The sequence below is a fragment of the Cynoglossus semilaevis genome, chromosome 13 (assembly GCF_000523025.1).
Source record: "Cynoglossus semilaevis isolate Cse_v1.0 chromosome 13, Cse_v1.0, whole genome shotgun sequence".
In the NCBI taxonomy this organism is placed as follows: Eukaryota; Metazoa; Chordata; class Actinopteri; order Pleuronectiformes; family Cynoglossidae; genus Cynoglossus; species Cynoglossus semilaevis.
This window is the reverse complement of record NC_024319.1, coordinates 20038480-20059661: the sequence shown is the minus strand read 5'-3', so window position 1 is coordinate 20059661 and position 21182 is coordinate 20038480. Positions and strand designations below refer to the sequence as shown.

The following is a 21182-nucleotide window of genomic DNA, read 5'->3' as shown; positions in this document are numbered from 1 at the left end:
GGAGCGACGTGGGGGGGGGTGGGAGGGGGGGGGGCGCGCGGGGGGGGGGGGGGGGGGGGGGTTTAAGATGTGAGGTGAGAAGGAGGAGAATGAGAGAAAAGTAGGAGAGGGACAGGAGAGTGTGGAGAGAGTTAACGAGAGGGAGAGCATTAATTGTGTGCATTGTGCCGGGGCTCTTTTGCTGAGTGTGGATGTCGAGGTGCGGGCGTTCACCCCTCCAGCAGCCCGCCCTGATCTGAGCCATCTCTCTCACACTGATGTATTCCAATGCAATTAGGCCACTCAAAGACCTGCTTAAAGCTGCACCCCCCTAGCCACCCACCCTCCTCTCTCTCTTTAACTCTCACTCTCTCTCAGCAGCCCCTGTAGGTTACCCTCCATTGTAACAGGGAGGTGTATTCTGTCCCTCTTTGAGGCCCTGGATGAAGAGACCACCCTAGGGAGCAGAAAAAGGGAGGATTACCTCTCTTTTCTCTTTGTCCCCTTTTCCTCTGTCTTTCTGTCTCTTTATCGCTCACTCTCTCCGTGTTCACCTCTAAAGTGCCAGAGCTCAGGTAGCTCTATATATAAATATATAAAGCACAGCTTTGGTTAACTCTTCCAAAGAGACACAACTTAAAGGTGTTGCAGCAGGAAACAGAAGTAGAGCAAGTGGAGACCCTTTGTGATAGATGTCAATGTGGGGCAACTCAGCAGTATCACTTTCCCCTCTTTCTATTTTCAAAGTCATATTTCAACACGTGTTGTGGAGCTTCTAGCTCATTACTCGTCCCTTTTTTCACCTCTGCCGCAGCTTCAGCAAGATATCGCTCTTTCTCTGCCGAATTAAAGGAGAAATCTGGTTGCATTTAACACTTTGGTCGAGGTCAACAAGTACTCTTGAGGGGAAATAAGTAATACTGTCCTACATAGACCTACCACACACTTGGACAGTGTTTTCTTTAAAATAAAAAAGCATATGGTTTTGAATTGTGTATTTTGCCAGAAAGTGAACAACTCTGCCACGTACTCACTGAAAAAGAATGGTAGATATTGTACATAAAAAAGAAGAAGTATATCCTATAGACTTCTTCTGCTTTCTCACGCCAAAGCTAAACGTGTGCATTGTGTCCTACAACAAACTAGGCCAGACCATGTTGCATAGTACTTGTGACGATATTTTGATCAGTGGAAGTGTCCAAGCAGAAGGCTGACTTGCTTTATGTTGGACCATGTTGTCTGGATTTCTTCCCTATTTATTTAAATAGTCATACTTCAACAAGTGGTGTGGGCCATCTAGCTCACTCTCCCCTGTTAGCCTCTGCACCACAGCCTTAGAGAGTCAGTCCCCACTGCTCGGCATGATGGCAGAGTTCTGTTGGCTTGGTTTCAGAATGTCTCTGTCCCCAGAAAGCGCTTAAAGCAGATTACCAACCCTAACACTACACAACCCCAATAAGAGAGAAATCTGGCACATTATTACCAGCAATACTACTAAATGGCATCAACAGATTAACGAGGTAATCCACACAATGAGGTCTTTGATTCATGTGGTTTGGCAGGCAGCAATGCCAGGCATAATGCATGCTCTTATTACCCAGCACGAGAAAACCTGGCAGAAGCCATTGTGTTTTTTTTTTTTGTTGTCTTTCTATCAGATGAGCTTTTGAAGATTTTTTTTAAGCTTATGCATCTGGTGCTTTTTGCTTGTTTCCTCATATGAGAAACAACCTGCTGGCTGGACCTGTGGAGGAAGGGGAGGAACCACAAGGTTTCTGAAGGCTGTTTAAACAGCAGGGCTGAGGCGTTCTCCCGCGTCCTTCCCCCCATTTTTCTGCATAAGGACGTGCGTAGAGGATGTTTGTGTGTGTGTGTGTGTGTGAGGGAGGGAGGGAGAGACAGACAGATCTCCCAGTCCCATCGCTCATGTGCGGCTCGATTAGCCCCACGTGCCTCGTTCATCAGACGTAGAGGCAGAGCAGATGGCAGGAGACGCACCATGTTACCACGCTGCAGCACTATGTAACACTGCTCTAATTGAAACATCAATACTTCCCTGTCAATAAACTATTGCTACTTTACAAAACAACACTACCTACAGACCTGCACTTGACCAGAGGAGGCATGGCAACACTAGTCTCGGCGTCAAACTGAGATTCAGTGGAAAAAAGTTTCAGACAGATTCCAAAAATAGGGAATTGCACGTTTTTTAAGTGAATTAATTTCTGCAAAACAGATTTATTGTGGTAAAGGAAGCATGAGGCAGAAAAGAGGGAGAGACTTTCATCTGTATCTTTTCTACAGTGGCACATTTTTTAATGAATTGATAAAAAGTTGAGGGAGCTCCCATGGCTGCAATCAGCAATTCAACATTATCAGAAATTCACTGAAGAACAGAGAGAAATTAGGGAGCTAGAAATTCATTTGTTATTTGTCCAACCCAATGAGGAGTGACACAGCGCCTTTAATAAATGGGTAATCCATTTCTTATTGCGCTGAGCTAATTCACCCTTCACTGAAGTGGAAAAAGACAAACATATCTTTCACTAACCTTTGCAACTTTCCCAGGAAAACAAAGAGTACGGATGAGAGGTGAGAGTTGCTCCAGGGACTATTTGTTTTTGGGGAAGGATTTATATGGTTGTGTGTGTGTTTCTGTGTCTGGCAGAAGTTAGGGAATCGAGTATTAATCATCACGGCTGACACTGACAACAGGTCACACAGTCAAACTACACTACGCAGGGTTGATTCATGACCAACTGGACTGTCGGACTGTGAAAAATAATGATCTTTATTTAACTCTGGTTTATATTTGTTTCCTCACTCCTCTGCCCACCTCCACCTCTCCTGACTTTCTGCTCACAGTTCCTCCACCTCCTGGATTTGAAGTACTTTTTGCTGATCCATTATGACAACATCCTGGAGAATCTACTAAGGTAAAGGCTTGATCTCTTATTTTGTATGATCTAAAAGTGTATACATTTCTTTAAACCCTTTGTTGAAGGGAGACTTCTGTCAAGGCTTCTGAAGTACTTGTTGTAGTGTATACAAAAATGTTATATTTTAGAGCATGATGTTGTGAAAAACTATAAACTGGACCTAAAATAAATGCTTAAACTAAAATGTAATTTATGCAGGAGCTCAGACTGTCGTAAGTAGTAATATATCATAATACGGCAATACCATAACATACACTAGCATAGTATCATATAATTTAGTAGAGTATAACACAGTTTAGTGATACACCGTATAGTAAAGTATTTTATATACTATAACACATTCATATATGTGTATACACAGTATACGATACTATTAGTTCAGTCCGTTGTAGTCTAGTATTGTAGAGTGTAGTTGAGTATAGTAATATACTATAGTAAAAGTATGAACATTTTCTGTTGTGTCATAATTTATATGAAGATATTCACCAGTAAATGTCTTTTTAACAACATACTGATAACAATTTCAAACTTTGACAACCACTACTTAAAATGTATTGTATCGCTACAAGCTCTCTCTCCCTAATCTGATGACACAACATTCTTTTCCCCTCCAACCGCCACAGACAGGGAAAACAATATATACAGCTGTTTCACAACAAGACTAATATCCTGACATTCATGAGATAAAGCTGTGAATTAGACCTTTAATCTGCTCCTGAAAAAAGCCATTATTTTATTTATAGTTGTTGTGGAACATTATTCATTTGTGTTGAGACTCTTTGAGGTCCTCCGTCTGTTCCATTTCACACCACTTGCAGCAGGGGTTGTGACTCGGTTGACACCAATTCCTTCTCCTTATGGATGTAATGAGTGGGAGAAAAAGAGATAGAGAGAGGGGGAGAGCAAGTGAGCGCGAGAGAGAGTGTCGATGGATTTAGAATGAATGAGAGCTGTTCTGAGGAAACTGACTCAACACTGTTTCCTCAGAGAAGGAAAGAAGGACAAACAAACTTCAGCTATGGTTTGATCTTGGCTCAAGTTTTACAGTGACGTCCTAGAGCTGCGAGGAATCCCAAACCAGCAGTTGTACAGCAGGGGTTTCAGTGATACAGTATTTACACGGCATGAGGAAGTGGGAGCTCACTGCAGCAGACGGCAGCGTACACGACGATTTCAATTATTTCTCACAGCATTCATGAAAATAGAAGCACAGTGGGGTGTACGCTATGAACGAGAAAAACTATAAAAAGACATGAAGGAAAAAAAAGAGAACTCCCAAGCCAAAATGTACAGCCATACACTGTTGCTGGTGAAGAGCTGAGAACAGTGGCAGTCTCATGTGGTGGAGTGAATACAGCAAGAACAGTGAAGGCAGCAGAAATCAGGCACAAAGAGTGAGACTGAAAAAACTTTCTCCTGTACAATAAATTCTGCTTTTAGCATCAATATTTTATATTACAGCCCAAACATGGACAACCACTGTGATCGACGGACAATAGAAGAAAATATTGTCATTTCAGAGCTAGACATTTGATTAAATATCCATATTTAATAGAACTGCAATAATAACTAGTTCATGTAATTGTTTTTAGGTCACTATTTTGACACGCTACAAACGCACATACATTTTGTATTTTGATTCTTGGCCTGTGATGTAAATTGAGGAATCACAAAATTTCGTCTATTGAAAAACGTCTATCTTACTGAAAAACGTCCTTTTTCATACATGTACGGAGCATAAACACACGGACATAGTTCCAAATAAATGAAGGAAAACAAAAACAAACGTTTTTTCAGAAAAAGAAATGACCATTGTACACAGTGGTGGAGAATCAATAGTCTGTCAGTTTTCAAGCACGGTGGTTCGTAATTAAGAGAAGCAACAGTAACACTGGCAGAAACCACTGGGATTTGAAGTTGTTTTTTCTCTGGTGAATTTAGCCTTAATGGTGTTGTTGATATTTACTGTTGATGTGACTCCATCTCACAAATAATGTGCTCTTCTGTTGCCCATTATATGACTATGTTTCTTAGATTAAAGCCCAACTAAAGAACACAATGAACGCGCTAACATTCTTACTCATAGTACAACATTTCTCATAACAGCACTCCCAACCCTCCCCCTCCTCACCCTCTCCTTACCTGAAGATGTAGGTACGTAATACGTCTCAGGTCATTTTGTAAAATCTTCTGGACAATTTCTGTCCTTTTTCGAGTCCTGCAATAACAAACAGACATCAGACATTAGCATGAAGCTAACATAATTGTCAATACTATGTTCACTAGAGTTTCACAAAATACTCAAAAATAAAAATGTAATTGCAAATAATTTGAAATGTAAATGCAATTAGTTTGAAATCAATCTCGAGTTAACTACAGTCATTGTGATTAACGGCAAACGGAAATTTGAATCAACTGACATGGAAACGTTTAATAATTGGAATAGTTTTGAATCTGATAAAAATAACAGCAACAACAGGAAGTGTTTTTGTGCTAGAAGAGAATTCAGGGGCTCTCACCAACATGTCATCAGGATTCATCATCCTGGGACATAAAAGTCTGTTCCAAATTTTACAGCAACCATATTCAGCCATATCAGACTGAATTAAAGCGTCTGCTTGGCTAAAAATAAAGCTAGACTAAATTAGCACTTTTATCATTCATAAACCCACTTTGTGTGAATCTGCTGTGTTTTATGCTTGTGGGATATTTTATTGCTGTCATTGTTGTTTACTTTTCTGCTGCACTGAGCCTGGCAGAAACACCTTTTTTCTCTACTGTGTGTGTGTGTGTACTCAGCACAACAACAATAAAGTACATCTTAAATCTTGAACCACACCGTGTGTTTGGTATTAATGTGGTGACAGCGTTCTCCAAGGTTTGTTTGTTTTTTGTGTATTCTGGTATATTTTCCTAGTTGTCCAGTGTTTTAATGTGATAATAATGCAATTTAGTTTTAGCAGGTTACCTCTGACCACCGCCAGTCTAAGAAGAGTCAATACCCTGGCTCTTCATTTATTATTTACTCTGACCAACTAGTGATGACACAGCCTCAGAAACATTTAATTACCTGTAAGGATATTGGTCGATATTACATGTGGAACCAGAGGACGTTTGAATGAAATCATCTCTTGGTTTTTGTTATTCTCGAGGAATTTACACATGTAAACTCCACACTTTTACTCCCCTAATGTTTTTTTTTTAATTTAATTTTTTTTATGCCACTATACCATAACTTAGAGTTGTTGTTGGGCCCTTTGAATAGTAGATGTAATCTGTCTGAACCCTGAAAGGTAAAATAAATAAATACATTTTCATGTGGAGTATTTGTTTTCCTATATATATTAATTACTGTTTTTATAAGAATAGATCTTTTTTTATTGTGTGACACTATATTTCCTCGGTTATAGGTTTTTACAATTACATTTGTATTACAATTATATGAGATCAAATGACTAACTGACCCAAAGAAAAGTGACCTACAGAATAAACAGCATTATTAATTTCCAGCCACAGTAGTGTATGTAGTCACACTCACATCAGGATGTCATTTCTGCCTCTAACTCATCAGCGAAAACAGATGATTAGCAGCTTTTCCTGTGGCTGATCTTATTCTCCTCTCTTAGATGAGAAGCTGTTAGTCAGAGAGGGAAAACTCCCCTAATGTAAGGGGGGGGGGGGGGGGGGGGGGGAGAGAGAGAGAGAGAGAGAGAGGCTCACAGAAAGAGATGTTTGTTTCCCAGCCCTTCTACCGTCACCATGGGACGACCCTCCCCATCCACCCACCAACCAAACCCCCCCCAACCTAATGGATCAAACAAAGGACATCATTTGTAGGCCAAGTCTTTTCTGAGCGTCTCTCTCCTCAGCTCTGCATACCAATCCAATACAGCCCAAGGAAAAAAGACACACCATGCTACGTGCGTGTGTGCGTATATGTGTGTGTGTGTGTGTGTGTGTGTGTCTGGGCCGGGGGTTGGAAGGTCTGTTTGCCTCTCCGCCAAGCATCGATTTATCCTTTTCTCCAATTTATTTCTACTCCTAGCCTCTACGATCCATTCAGATCTGCCTCTAGGGGAGGAACTCTGGGTAAAGACGTTGTCAGGCCTCGTTGCTGCATCCTAACACCGGCTCAAAACGCAGGCCCGGGGACCGTGTACACCCCTGCAAGGGCATGTCAGACAGTGGTGTGTGCATCAACACAGCCATACCTGTCATCAGGCATAAGGCTCACCTTTGTCAGAGCCGTTAATGACATGGTAATGCAGCATAGAGGACACAGTCACAAGGCTTTAGTGATTGTGGGAATTAAATTGTTTCACTACAAAAACTAAGCTGGGATTTGATGTAGTCATATTGAAAAGGAGACACAGTCTGGTCTTTTTTCTGCAGTATAATCCTGATTTATTTCAGCGCACTTCCAGAAGAATCGGTACACTTCCTGAAAACTAGAAGCAAAAATCTGTAGTTCATTAATGTACCTCAATCTTTATTTACCAGGCAGGAATAAAGGCCAAAAAAGCAACTGTTCTCTCAATTTAAAAAACAATGTGTCTGCGGACAGAATAATAAAGAGTTTGCATCTCTCACAATCCACCAAAAAATTCCACTGGCATGAAAGTGTGAAAATGGCTGCTCAATGTGTTTGACCTTTAAGCCCTGAGGCTCTATCCCATCAGAGATCAGTATGTTATTGTGATGAACGTGACAACATTGGCTCCAACTACTTTGGGAAATCATTGTCGTCTAACTCAGTCTGCCAATGCATCAAAAATGCTCCATGAGACTCTATCATGCAGAAAGTAAGACATACATCAATTTTGTGAAAAAACGCCCCTGGGTTCTGAGCTGGGCCTGAGCTCATGTGAGATAAACTTGTTTGTCTCTATATGCAGCTCTGTGATGGACTGATGAGCTGTTAGGGTTGTAACCTGCCGCTGCACAATGACTGCTGGGATTGGCTCCAGGTCTCACACCCACACCCAGATATAGATGTAGCTGAAAATGACTGAATGAATAAGCGTTTTCTTGTGTTTTGGAAAATCTATGTCAGTAGCGTCAGTAGCCATGACACTGACCTGCACACATGCAGAGCTTTATATCAGAATACAGGTAAACATTATGCTGTTGTAAAGAGAACTATTTGTTGTGCAACTTCCAAACAATATTGTTCGTTTCCAAATAAAAAATTAACTTTGTGTCTAACATACCATCCGCCATCTTGTCTTCTAGTGCTGCTCACCAAACTATCTTGACCTTATCTTATGTCACTCAGTGCATCCTGTGCATCATATTTGGCAAACAAACATTTGGTTCATTATCGCCACCTACTGGCCTGGAATCAGTTCTGCTTGCGTGAATTCAGTATTTAATATAACAGGTTGCCACTAACATATTATATATATCTTAAAAAATAGAAAGTTAGTAACAAAAGACTTTAGTGCTAACCTTGTATGACATTGTGTATAATTAAACGTAAAAAAAGGTTTACGTTCAAAACCTAAATGTTTCTTTTATTTTTACTGCATTGTTTAAAATGTATATCCATTTTATGGATTATAGACATATTTAATTATGCTTTTTCTTTTCTTTCTCTGTAAATAACTGTACGATCAGATAAAATCAGAACAACCAATCTCAAGTCTTGCTCCTACCATCTGATCCTTATCTCTGTCTGTACAATTCTGACATTTTCAGATGTTATTACTCAGAATGGAGGATTTGCATCCTAAAGCCCTGACGCTGACGACAGCGTTCAACAGAAATGCTGCATCTGCACAAATCCCTCCTTCTTTTACCCCGGCACGCACCTTCAGAGACAAACAGACACACACTCAACCGCACACCAATGGCAGAGATTTGTGAGCCATTCTTCAGTGTCACAGTGAGCGACGCCTGGCACATCCCTACACCTGAAGGTGATCAATGCAGATATGTCCAGAGGGAAATTGAAATCCATAGGAAATTAGGTGGTGCCAGTGATTTATTGGAATAGTAAATCACAAACTGTGGGATGTGTGCGTGTCTGTGTACTGTACTGTACTGTAGTGTACCTGCCGTCTGGTTACAGTGATATCAGCAGCCCGCACCCTCCTGTCTCTCTCCATTTGGTAGATCCACTGAATCAGATTCAGGCAAGGGTAGTGGTGTCTCTGGAGCAGCACCTCGGCAGGGATGAGGTGATGTGACCCCATGGACACAAAGGTCTTCAGTGGTTTGTCTGATGTATTAGAAAAGAAATGGTATAGATCATGTATACAGTATGTTCTGGGTTTATTAGCCTAGCCACACTGATGCATTCAATTCTTTTTTTTTTTTTAGTTTTCTGACTCTATAATGTAAAAATGCTTGAGGACCAACTGTTCCTTCTGTGATATGACTATAATTAGGTTGTATAAATGCCTTTGATTTAAACAAATCTGTTTAGTGCAAACCATATGCTTATGTTTAGGTTGTAATGGAATTACTGATAATCCAAGGTACTTATTTTGGGGACAGATGTCTTCAAATCAATTCAGTTTTAATGCAAGGTCAAATAACACAAAGGAAAGTTAAGAGTCGCATTCACAAACAAACTAAATGTAGCCCTGGTATATATATATATATATGTATATATATACATATATATATATATATATTGCAGAGCCAAAATTCACGTTTAGCTTTAAGAAATTATTGCAATTGCTACAACCAATCAAAATCAATTACTTGCTAAAATTATTACAAATACTTAAAATTAGTGAACTAACAAAAATTAAAACTTTAAAGTAAAAAAAATAAGTTGCACACATTTATACATTTAAACTACAATATGTTAGCTAAAGTTAGACAAAACCTTTTATAAGCCTATTTTCCTTTTATTAAAGAACAGCTTAAAATGGAAAATAATTTTAAGATATTATCTGTATAACAAAATAATATTTGATTCTCAGTTGTCCATGTGATATTCTGCAGACTTTTTAACAAAGGAATTCTTAACAAAGGAATGTTATTTTCTATAAAGACAGTTACAGCACAAATAGTTAAACTGTGTAATATTTTATGACAGTTGTCCTGTATTAATGTAATGTAATGCAGAAATTTAGAGTGCTGTCTAAACCCATGCTGAAGAATAGGAGAACTACACTTCCTCTTCCACTTGTTCCTGAGCTGTTCTTTTTTTTTCTCCTCCATTTCCAGGTACAGTGTTTGTGCTCCAGCTTGTTTTTGTCCATCTTTAATTGCATTTTTTTTTTGCAGAGAAAAGGAAGAAAAGACAACAACAAGGCAGCGAGGGCTGCAGCTAATGGAGAGGCTGTAATTGTGAATGGAGGCATTCAACTGGAGACATCGTCCGTGAATTGCGCCATACAATGCCCAGCGCCAGGCTGCTCAGATCACCAACTAGTCACCAAACACACACAGATACACAAAAATACACACAACAATACCCACATACACACACACTGAACCCTCAGATCAGTGGTGCTGAGAGGAGGAACGTAATCACACCTCCACAGAGAGCAATACACTGAGGATGGGCGCAGAGGAGGAGAAGGAGGAGGAAAAGGGCTAGAGGGGAGGAGAGGATGAGGAGAGGAGCTGTAGGGAAGGAGAGGGAGAGGAGAGAGAGGAGAAATTATACAAGAGGGGGAGAAGGAAAGTGAGAGAGGGGACGGTGAAATTGATGTTTCCTACCATTTGATTTGGGCCATAGAGCCCAGGAGGCAGATCAGATAGTGTGTCCTACACACACACACACACACACACACACACGCATGTGTGCACAGTCTGTTTGCAGACAGACCCTCACAAACGAGACAAACACACAAAATATACGCCGTTTCCTCCTCACACTGTGTGGTGCACATTGTACACACATCTGCAAAACAACATCCACACATGCATAGTGTGAAGTAAACACGAACGTGCTGTACAGCAAACACCAGAGTCAGACATTTTAAGGGGTTTGTAGCAAATTGCTTGAAATATCTCAATTCACCATTGGAACTCTGAAACTGAATGTTTTAAATGCTACTGTCAAAGAGAATATCGCAAAACACAAATGAGAAAGTGTGCAGGTCGGCTCATGTATCACACACCACTCATCACTGTGGCCCCATAGTTGTTGTGATTTACATAAACGTTGGCAAAGAAGAAGCTGCAAACGGAGATAAGCACATGTTAGCCAAGTAAGAATTAAAAGAAAGCCAAATATTAGAAAAAATAATAACTTACTAAACAGCCGACAGCATTTCTTTTAGTATTCTCTTTGTCCCCTGAGGGAAACTATTCTTAACATTTAACCCATGAAACCTCTCCTAGTGATAAACACTGGACTATATTTAGTGTTTGAGGAGGGGGTGAGTTTGCTGCTTCATCACTACAGTCCTGGCAAGGCTGGGACTCAAACCGACAATCGTCCAAATACAAGCCATGCGTTGTCATATCAAGGTAACTTTAAAGCTAACTAGGTAAAAACTATGGCTGAAGAAATTAAGGAGTTAATTCTGTTGTTAAATATAGGAAGAATAATTAATTTTAGAGCATTTTAACACATAAGCAGAATGGTGCACATTCTATATCCAATAACCCCGACATCTATCCACTTATTTTCGCCCTAACGATTGGGAAATAGTTTGCCAGGGACAGTAGACAAATTAATGTTGGTCTACAGGACAACAGCTTCACTGTTTTCAAAACATTCAATGTGTTCTAGCCAGTAAAGATTAAAATCCACAATTCTATGAAGCAAAATGTTATATACTGCTCTTGACATGTTTCCATTTAAATAAGTCCATGATTTAGTCACAAATAAAATCAGGTGTGAAACACATACATCGACCAGCAGTTAATAGTCTTTCTGTCCTGGCAGTTTATATAAAGCTTTTTTATATGTCATGTACAGACATGGTGATTTAACATGATTAATCATGATTGATTACATTCACAATTATTATTATTGATTTATGTATTTATTTAACAGCTACTCTATGATTAATCTGATTAAAAAAGTAAAAACATGTGAGCACGCCCAGAATGTTTAAGATGTCATGTTCTGAAATAGCTAAAAGTTGACCCTAAATGAAATGAAACAGTTCATAGAAAGTTAGAAAAATACATAACAAAAATGATTAAAAAGCAGATATAATAATAAATAAACTGCCTTGGATGAAGCTAAAGCACAACCACAATTTGACAAGTTAAATCCCTTTTATATATTTATAAAATCCCCTAAATAACATTTTACTGAAGCATAAAGGTAAAGAGAGAGAGAGAGAGAGAGAGAGAGACATGTTTTTCATAAACCGTCTTGTCTGTTGTTTACATACAGGAACCCTTTGCACATGACTTCCTCCACTTTATAACCATACTGTACATCTAAACACCACACAGATGTACCCACATTTTAATTTGCACAACTGTAACAAAGTAGTTTCCCTGTAGGGATCATTAGAGGTTTTCTGATCCTGGTTCTGAAATAGACAAATAACAATACACAGTACATACATATACATCCTTGCAAACAGTATGTGTAAAACTTGTAAGGGTTCAGAGCAGCCTCTTAGAAAACCCTACGCTTCCCTTTACCTGCTGAAACACTGGAGAAAACTACACAAACAAACACAATTAGGCCAAAACACACAGAAAGGTGGGAAGGGGGCCACACACACACAACAAAGACCATGTGAAGGTATATGAAGAAAAAACTCTTCATCTCCAGGAGGCGAGACGAGGCAGCTGTCAACGCTGCAGCTCCTGCTACTACAGGAGAAAACATCAGGACACAACAACTCAATTAAACACTCCATCCCTGTTCAATTACAGCCACATAATCACTGCAATTTACCTTCACTCGCCACCAAACAAACACACATGGACAGCGTGGACACACAGAGAGGGAGGAGAAAACCGACACAAATGCACACACACACACACACACACACGAGGCAGCATCACAATAGAAAACCAGGCTGGAGCTGCTGGAGCTTTGTCCCACACATCAGTGAGTGTCAGCATCAGGTGTCTTCAAGGAAAAGAAGATACATAGGATGGTGGTGTGATGGAAGAAGTGCACGCTTAAATCCCACTTTTTTTTTCAATTCAAACAATTCATTTGGATTAGGTTTGTTTTTTGTGCTGACTTAAGGAATTCTTGGTTGAGATCGACTGGTTTCTTCATCAGCCTTTAGTAATTTCTAGAAAATGTTTAGCTAAATAGCTTTTATTATTCATGTATTTAGCTAATTTCTATCTACTGCTGTGTAAAGTGTTTGGGATGTGATAAGAGTTGATTCTACCAGAGAGAGGACATTATAAAACGAGATCTTTCTGCTTGACTTTAAGCTAACTTCAGATAACTTAAAATAAATAGGATTTTTAAAAATTATTATTACTATTTCTAATTTTATTTATTTTTTGCAATAACTTGAATATAATTCAGGTCAAATTATCTTTTTTTTTTTGCTTTATTTGTTCAAATTAATGACCAGCATGGGTAATCTTAGCTTGCACCTCATTTTTATTAAGTCTCTGCGAGGACACTGGATAAACTCAGTCGCCACTTTTTTTTTTTTCGTCGTCCCTTCAAATGAAACCTACTTCAACATGCCTGCAATAAATCCAGTTTTAATGAAGGTTGTAATGTTTTGTTGCTGTTGTGTTGATTTAACTTTATGGTCATTTTGGAGGCTGCTGGTTGCAGTGCACAGGGGTGGGATTTATAGCTGGCTGTTGTATTAGACTGAATTAACCCGCTGCTAAATGTACCTTATAAACTGGCAATTGTATTTCTTGGTTCCTCCAATGATTTATGGAGAAACGTGGGATTTAACAAAGGACACAGTGGGTCACAGAAAATCACTATGTGTTATTTGCTAGGTAATTTGTCCTCCCATTGGGATGTGTGAAAGTCTATAATAATTAAAAAGTAGATCTGGAAAGGGACAGAAATCATTAAAATCTCCACAGTAAAAAGTGGAGGTCCTCTGATAAAACCCAGTCTCTGGACTTTTCAAGTTGCTGAATGAAAATTCTCCCACACACTACCAGTTAAATCTCACTGACAGAGCACATGTTCAGTCACAGTTACCTTCAGCTGCATTTTTTTGACGGTCAGACATGAAGATGGATGGAGTTTCCACATCAAATTATGATCAAATATTACGATCAAACATTGCGTTCCAATATGATATATTTAACTGAAAAACTTAAAGAAACAAACTTTGGCTGAAGAGATATATATTATTTAAATCTTAAAAACTTTATCTATCTTCTATACATTATTAGCCACTAGTTTTTTCCAGTGTTTTTAATGCAGTTCCCACAATTTGCATGGATTAGGACCCCCAACTTAGCCATGTTCTCCCCTATGGTGGGATTTGATGTTTTCAAATTTGGAAGGATTACCTAAAATATGTCTGCTAATAATGAACATGTCAGGATTGTGACAGGGCACCGAACCTGTGAATGAGTGTGTCTCTTGTGTAAAGTATGTGTATGTGTGTGTGAAGACAACAGACTGACTAACANCAGGGATGCAGAGAGAAGGGAAAGGGGGGAGAGATGGGAGGAGGGGATCATTGATTTCTCAACAGAGAGATCAGCATCTTGACAGAGAGAGGAGAGAGAAGGGAGAGAGTAATAGAAAAAAAAAACACTTAGAGACACACAAGAAAAAATGTTCCCACTATTGCCCTGAGGTGAAATTCCACAACTTTCCCATGTCTTTTCAGGTTCTGAAAAGGGTGATTTTAATAGTTTGCCCAAACTCCAGGTCTACATGGAAGTAAAAAATTGTAACTAACTGAATTAAACGGCTGTACTGGCTTCTGATAGGGTAGAAATGAACTAGTAGAAAAACAGGCCAAAATAGAAAACAATAGAAACAATAGCTGTGGGAGGGCGAGGGCGAGGTTACAAAAGAACTGACCTTCTGGGATTTATCAGACGGGGCGTGTAATCAGGAGTTTCTGGGATTGTGGTGCATTTTACCAGCACTAAAAGTGCAGCCCACTACTCCTGTATTCTTTCTTTATACACAGAGTAGTTTCCTTTATATTTGTACTGAATATTAGTAAATGGGAAAAAAAATTAAATATACATTTCTAAAATACTGGTGAATTGATTTTTATGAGTTAACTGAAGATGTTTATTGCTGCATATTGTAACATTTTATTAATTATGTTTTATTGCAGGAATGTTGGATGTAAAGAACTGTAGAGAGGATGTTAACTGCGTTAGAGCAGCAGGGAAGTTGGTTGAAAGATAAGGAGGTTGGTTCTGTGGCAACATGCCGGTTTGGCTAACAAGATGTATGTGTCTGTGTGTGTGTGTTGCAGAAGTTGTGGGCACCAAAGGAGCTGATCCACAGTATGGAGCCAGAAGGGTGGGATTGAGGAGGGGCAGCCAGGGGTCAGACTGTAATTAGACATCTCAGTCCCTGTGGTCAGTGGTCTCCCTGACTTCTCCTGACTCCACAGCCTCAGCTAAAGATGCAGTGATGGCAGGTGGCTGCGGGAGGGGAAGGGTGAGGAAGTTTTCGCTTCCCATTTCCAGCTTCCGTAGAACAACTTGGGATTGATCGTAACACAACACCATCATTTTCATAACTACATATTAAATCTTTCTTTTTTGATATTTTCTCATTTTCGTGAACTTGTACATTAGTTCACCTAACTTTCCGTGGATGTTGTATTAAAGCTTTCAAAACCCTTGCCTCTCTGCTCAGTTGTGTTTTGTGAGTTCAAAGTTTCATAAATAGTTGACACTCACCATGCTTGGTCCTGTGTGGGCGGTAGGTTCCATAGAGAATGAGTGTAACACCGAGCAAAGCTCCGACGGCCTCCTCCTCTTCAGTGGGTCTCGTACAGCTCCTCACCGTGCCTTTGTGGTCAGTCACCTAGAAATAAACACAATAATGAGGGCATTATGAAGTGATTCATGTGGAAAAAGTTATAAATACTGCACACATAAAAAACATTTCACTGATTGTACTGTGGTGGATACAGAACAGCTACACAGCCCTGTTGAAATTATTTGTTTATTTATTATTATATTTATTATTTAAAGAAATTCAGTCCAGATATTTTGCACAACATCCTATTTTTTTTTCTATTAAGTAAAGATTTACACGTTTCAGGTCAGGGCGTCTCTGCTTCCAACACTGATGTGAACCTATTTCACCATATTTTGTTATATACACCACAAAAGAGATGCTCCATAACTATATCATCATAGTCGATGCTGTGTAAAAAGTGTTTATAGATGAATGACACGGAGTTAGATCTTGCCCCTCACTCTGTGAGTTACAATACTGCGGCCTATTAGATCTAGTCTTGTCTAGTCTGGTATTAAGAGTTGGCCGAAAGAAGTAAAATATGTCAAAGAAGGGGGCAAAAAATAAAATAAAATAAAATACAATTATAAAAAAAAATCATATTTTTTTATAAATACCTCAGAGGTTGCCTATAAATTCTTTAAACGTTTGTATAAAAACAGTCCAAAAGTTGGCGAGGCTGGACAGTATGTTTATGCTTTCTGTACAGAACTACAAAAATAGAAACATAAACAAAATACAATACAAGGCCATATAAAAAAAAAATATTGATGCTTTTTCCTTTATGCTGCCATTTTTAAAGGTGTCTGCAGCCCCAAAATATGCTCATTAGGGCACTAGGAACTACGAATGTGAGAGTGAATGGTTGTTTGTTTCCCTTTGATGGTAAGGCTCAAGACAATAAGTGCAAGACAATGGACAGAATGGTGTGTCTTATTCTCAGGGGCTCCACCCATAGTCTTCCATATTAAAATTTCCTGGGAATAAAAAGTAATTATTGCGTGATAACATTTAGTAAACCGTCTGATTGACTTACTTGTTCAGGGCAACTTGAAAACCTAACCTTTTTGACATCACTGTGAGTCAGGTACGAGTCACGATCTAATGACTGTACATCGGCTCAGTCTGGAAAAACAGCTGTCAGTGACTCATCACGGCACATGAACCTGGACTTATCTCCGGCTCAGTTCTTAAGACTCTTTTTATGTCCACATCTGATTTTTACAGTCAGTGCAATTTCTCTGAGTGTATCCACTTAACAACCAACACATGCTTCCCAGTTATCTAGTCTCAACGTAGATGTTTTTTCTTTGCGCTTGATGACTGATGCACCAAAATATATAATACAGAAATCTATCTTGAAGCCATTACAACATACTGAGAAATATTAAAAAGGAATTGATTCAAATCACCAAGTGCACAAAGTGAAATAAAAGAAGAGAAGAGCATCTGAAAACCATACGTTTGTGTGTAAAGGTGTATGTGTGAGTGCTCTGAGCAGTGCAGAGGCCAAGCACGGCAGCCTCCAGCCAAGAAGTGCATTGATTGGTTGTTGATAAACAAACAGTTGGATGCTACAGGTAGATCGATAAACCTCTCATGCTCTCCAGCCTCCCAGCATGCCTTTCTACTGAGCTGACATGACTCTTCCATAGGAGAGACAACAGCACCGGGAAAATTCATGAGTCAAGGTTTTAAGAAGGAAGAAAATGAAATGAGTTTTCATCTCAATTTGAGATGAAATTAATTTAAAAAATATTTAGAAAATTACATTAAATTAATGAACTAATGTGTGCTGCCATGACTCAGAATAAAAAAAAAAAATCGATCTGGTCATTTTGACATAGCCTTAGCACTGTTCCATACTGGAAATGATCTGATGCACTGGCTGGAGGATGCTAACTGTTACAACATGGATATGTCTGAAATAATGTGTGACTTCAGTGGAATAACTGTGAAAAATAAAAGCACATGGAGAAAGAAGAAGTTACACTGACTTTAAGACAAAAGAGAGACAAAGAAAATGAAAGGATTAGCAAAGGCAGAGAAACAGAGGGGAGAGCGAAGGGATTTCAAAGCAAGCGAAACTACAGAGGAACAAAAAGGGAGAAGTGGGAGGATTAGTGATATGGGAGAGATGGAAGGATAAAGAAACAAGTGAGTGTCAGGGAGAGGGAAGTGGGAACCAGCCATGGATGGTGAGCACAGGAAGAAGAAAACGAGTTCACAGAGAGATGGTAGTACAGCGGCAGGTCAGAGAAGAAACTGACAGAAGGAGTCAAAGTGTGATAGATGCAGTGGGATAAAAAGAGGAGAACAGTGTGGAGCAGGAGGCACTGTAAATGTTAACAACTACATCAGACTGCATTAGGAGGCGGCTGTCTGAGTCTCATCCTGTTTGTTATGTGAAGGACGTGAGTGAAGGAATCCAGTTTCTGACAAACATGTAGCACAGAGAAGTTACCTCAGTGTATCATATAAAAGTCACTTCCTCGCTCTCCTAAGATGTTCAGTAGAATTATACTATGAATGAGATGTAGCTGTAAAGTCTTAGTCTTGCTGTGCACACATTCTAACACAGACATGTCTGTTACCCATTGGGTTTTTTTAATACGATGATTCATTTCGTTTGAATGCCATGTTGGCTGGTTATTCCTGCAGCAAACTGTTTCACCTACTTTATATTTACAACTAACAACAACATCCAGAGCATTCAAACTGTGTATACAGCAACCCTTACTGTGGAAAAGAGATTCAGTTACATTCTCAGACAGTTTTCTGTATTTTCATCCTTTTTTAAAAATCTATATCACTCTCTTCCACAGACCAACGCCCCTCCTCTTTTCCTCCTATCTTTTACTTTCCAAACACAACATTTCTCAGCACATGGCCAAGCCAGCCCCGTCTCTTTATCTTTATCTCTCTAATCGTATAAGTTCTTCTTCTTTCTTATAAGGTCTGACCTGTTCATTCTTAATGAGAATCACAGCATCTTCATCTCTCCCACCTTCAGCCCTGTCTTCTGTCATTTAGACAGTCAGTGTCATCTAACTTCACAGGTCTCACCACTCTCTTATAGACCTTCCCTGTCACTTTCCCAAACCCGTTATTCATCTCCACCCACAGCTCTTTACCTACACCCTCTGGGGCCACTGTCCATTGCTCCTAGTGGTTTATCCTTCTGCATCGTTCCTCCTCTACCTGCCTTGCTTCGACTGCCTTAAATCCTCTTTGCTCCTTTTCACCAGCTTTCATCAATATGCCCTGACAAGAGTGAGACCTGAAAATGCACAATGATGTATAAACCTAAAACTGTTAAATGAAAACTGTCAAAACTACATATATTTACACCTGCACATTTCCTGCTGTGAATGTCTGAGGTGAAAAACAGCTGCAGCTCAGGTTTCTAAAACAATTACCATTTATCATGACTTGGAGACAAGACAAAAAGTCAACCCTAATTATGCCAAAGTGTAAATGAGGAAGTTTTATAACTATAACTCACAGCAACTCAGACGATCACTGCTATAACATAATGCTCCATCTAGGTTTGTGGATGACACTGAAGTTAAAAAATAAAAACCATAAAGGAAGAGTGAATGTTGGCTGATGTGTTAGGGAAGAAGGAAGCGTCAGATGGGAGGGGAGGAGGAGTCTTGCTGTGTCTACATATGTAAAGCAGCAGGGAAGCAGCAGTGTGTCAGACTCAGGCTGTGGCCCAACCTGAGCTCCTTGCTGCTCCCTCCAACACATCAATCATCCAAAAACAGGGCCATCACAGCCCCACTGCATGCTGGGAGACACACGTAAGCAGGCACGCACGGTGTGCAGCAAGCTTAAATACAAACAAGGGAGCACACGCTCACACACACACACACGTGCGCGCATGCACACACATGACCTGCAGAAAGCTGCAGCCAATTTCAGGTAAGTCATAGATTAATATGGATTAGGACTGAACACGGAGCATTTCCCCAACAAGGATGGAGATTAACGCAAACATAAGGATGTAACGTCAAAGCTCAAGATGTAAATGACATATACGTAGAAACACCTACAACACACATACGCACACTCACGTGCACCAACAATGTCACACTCTCGCTGCCTCCCAGCCTCACACACAAAGCAGGCAGACAAACAGAAATAGGTATCCTGTGCCCACAGGGTGCCCTCGCCCCCGACCATCTGTGACGGGTGCCAACACACAGTGGGTGATATTTACATGGAGACGCACACACAGACGCACGCACACACATACACGCACACAATGAGAGAGAGCGAGAGAAAAGAAAGAAATACCCACAAAGGGCCACTCGCATCAGTTCATCTCCCAAAACTCATTAAAAATGCAGATATATGCAAATATATGCACCTCTAGAAATCCACCTTGGGCCAGAGTGAGTGAGTGTGTGTGTTTGTGGGTGAGAGTACACATTTATTTGTGTGAATGTGTCAGTGAAAGTTGTTTTCACTGTTGCAGCTATGGAGGTTGTGACAGTGTGCCTGCCAAACCTAATGCTGGTTAATTCAGGAGATATTTATTCACTCATTTACAAGGCATAGACTGCACCTTTATCCATTATTATAACTAAACTCATTGGAATATTATATTCAAAAACCCCGAGAAAACTTTATTCAGGAAATAAAACTACACTTTTAGTCTGTTTTAATTATTCCTGGTATCGCTCATCCCTCTCCCACACATTGAAAAGTAAAAAAACAACAACATTAGTTTTAACTGAGTCATTAGTTGATGTACTGTTACCACCTCCATTAACACCCACTGGACTGCACTACGATACAGGTCTTAGAACGGAGCAACCAGTTTATACAATAATTGACCGACAGTGAGAAGTATTGCTCACAATTTTTACTAATAGGAAAACAAACGACTGAGTAAAACCCCTGTTATTTCTGAATATTTATTAGACTTTTAATAAGAAGACTCAAATATTCAAGATGTATTTTTATTTTGCAAAATATAAAACTGATACTTGAATAATTGATGTTTTTTGTCTTAGTGTGCTTGATATACTGCACAGATGCCTCTGGTCAGAATGTGTTTTTACTATTTTATTATTATTATTCCATTATATTGGTGTTGTTGTTTTCTACTTTAGTTTGATTAGCTGACACAATTCATCAAAGCTGCTCTTTAATTTTTCCATCAGTAATGAGCGAGGATGTTGGATTTTTTTTTTGTTCTAACCTTTCACTAGAATTCTGAGACTTCAAAGTTAGGATTGCTTTTTAACTTATTTTTCAGTTTTTTGAAGAACACATCAAAAAAAAAAAAAAAAACAAAAAAAAGAAAATGAGAAAAACTGCCCATGCTTTTGTTGAGGAAATATTTTAAAAGTATATTTTCTTCAATAGCAGAATATTTAAAATATTTCTGACATTGAAAATTGTACATGATGAAATAAAATGTAAAAAGAAATCTG

At 39.3% G+C, this 21182-nt stretch overlaps 1 protein-coding gene and 1 long non-coding RNA gene across 3 annotated transcripts in view; one reads left to right on the top strand and one right to left on the bottom strand.

Annotated features, from left to right (window-relative positions):
• Window positions 1-66: 66 nt before the first annotated feature.
• On the top strand, window positions 67-14417 carry LOC112487936 (uncharacterized). Its single transcript, XR_003051518.1, has 3 exons — window positions 67-2915; window positions 8616-8836; window positions 10158-14417. It is a non-coding gene; the product is annotated as an uncharacterized LOC112487936 (long non-coding RNA).
• The window catches only part of LOC107989428 (furin-1-like), a 64573-nt gene continuing 46313 nt past the window's right edge, over window positions 2923-21182 (bottom strand). Inside the window, exons 8-10 of one of the 2 annotated variants that reach the window (XR_003051517.1) lie at window positions 15672-15798; window positions 8972-9138; window positions 2923-5136 (exon numbers count right to left, since the gene is read on the bottom strand). Coding sequence is in view for 1 of the 2 variants with exons in the window: in XM_025061650.1 (XP_024917418.1) it covers window positions 15795-15798 (4 nt within the window). In the remaining variant the exon portion in view is untranslated. Of the gene's footprint in view, window positions 5137-8971; window positions 9139-14438; window positions 15799-21182 lie in introns of those variants that run through there. The other variant, XM_025061650.1, reaches the window with a different exon arrangement.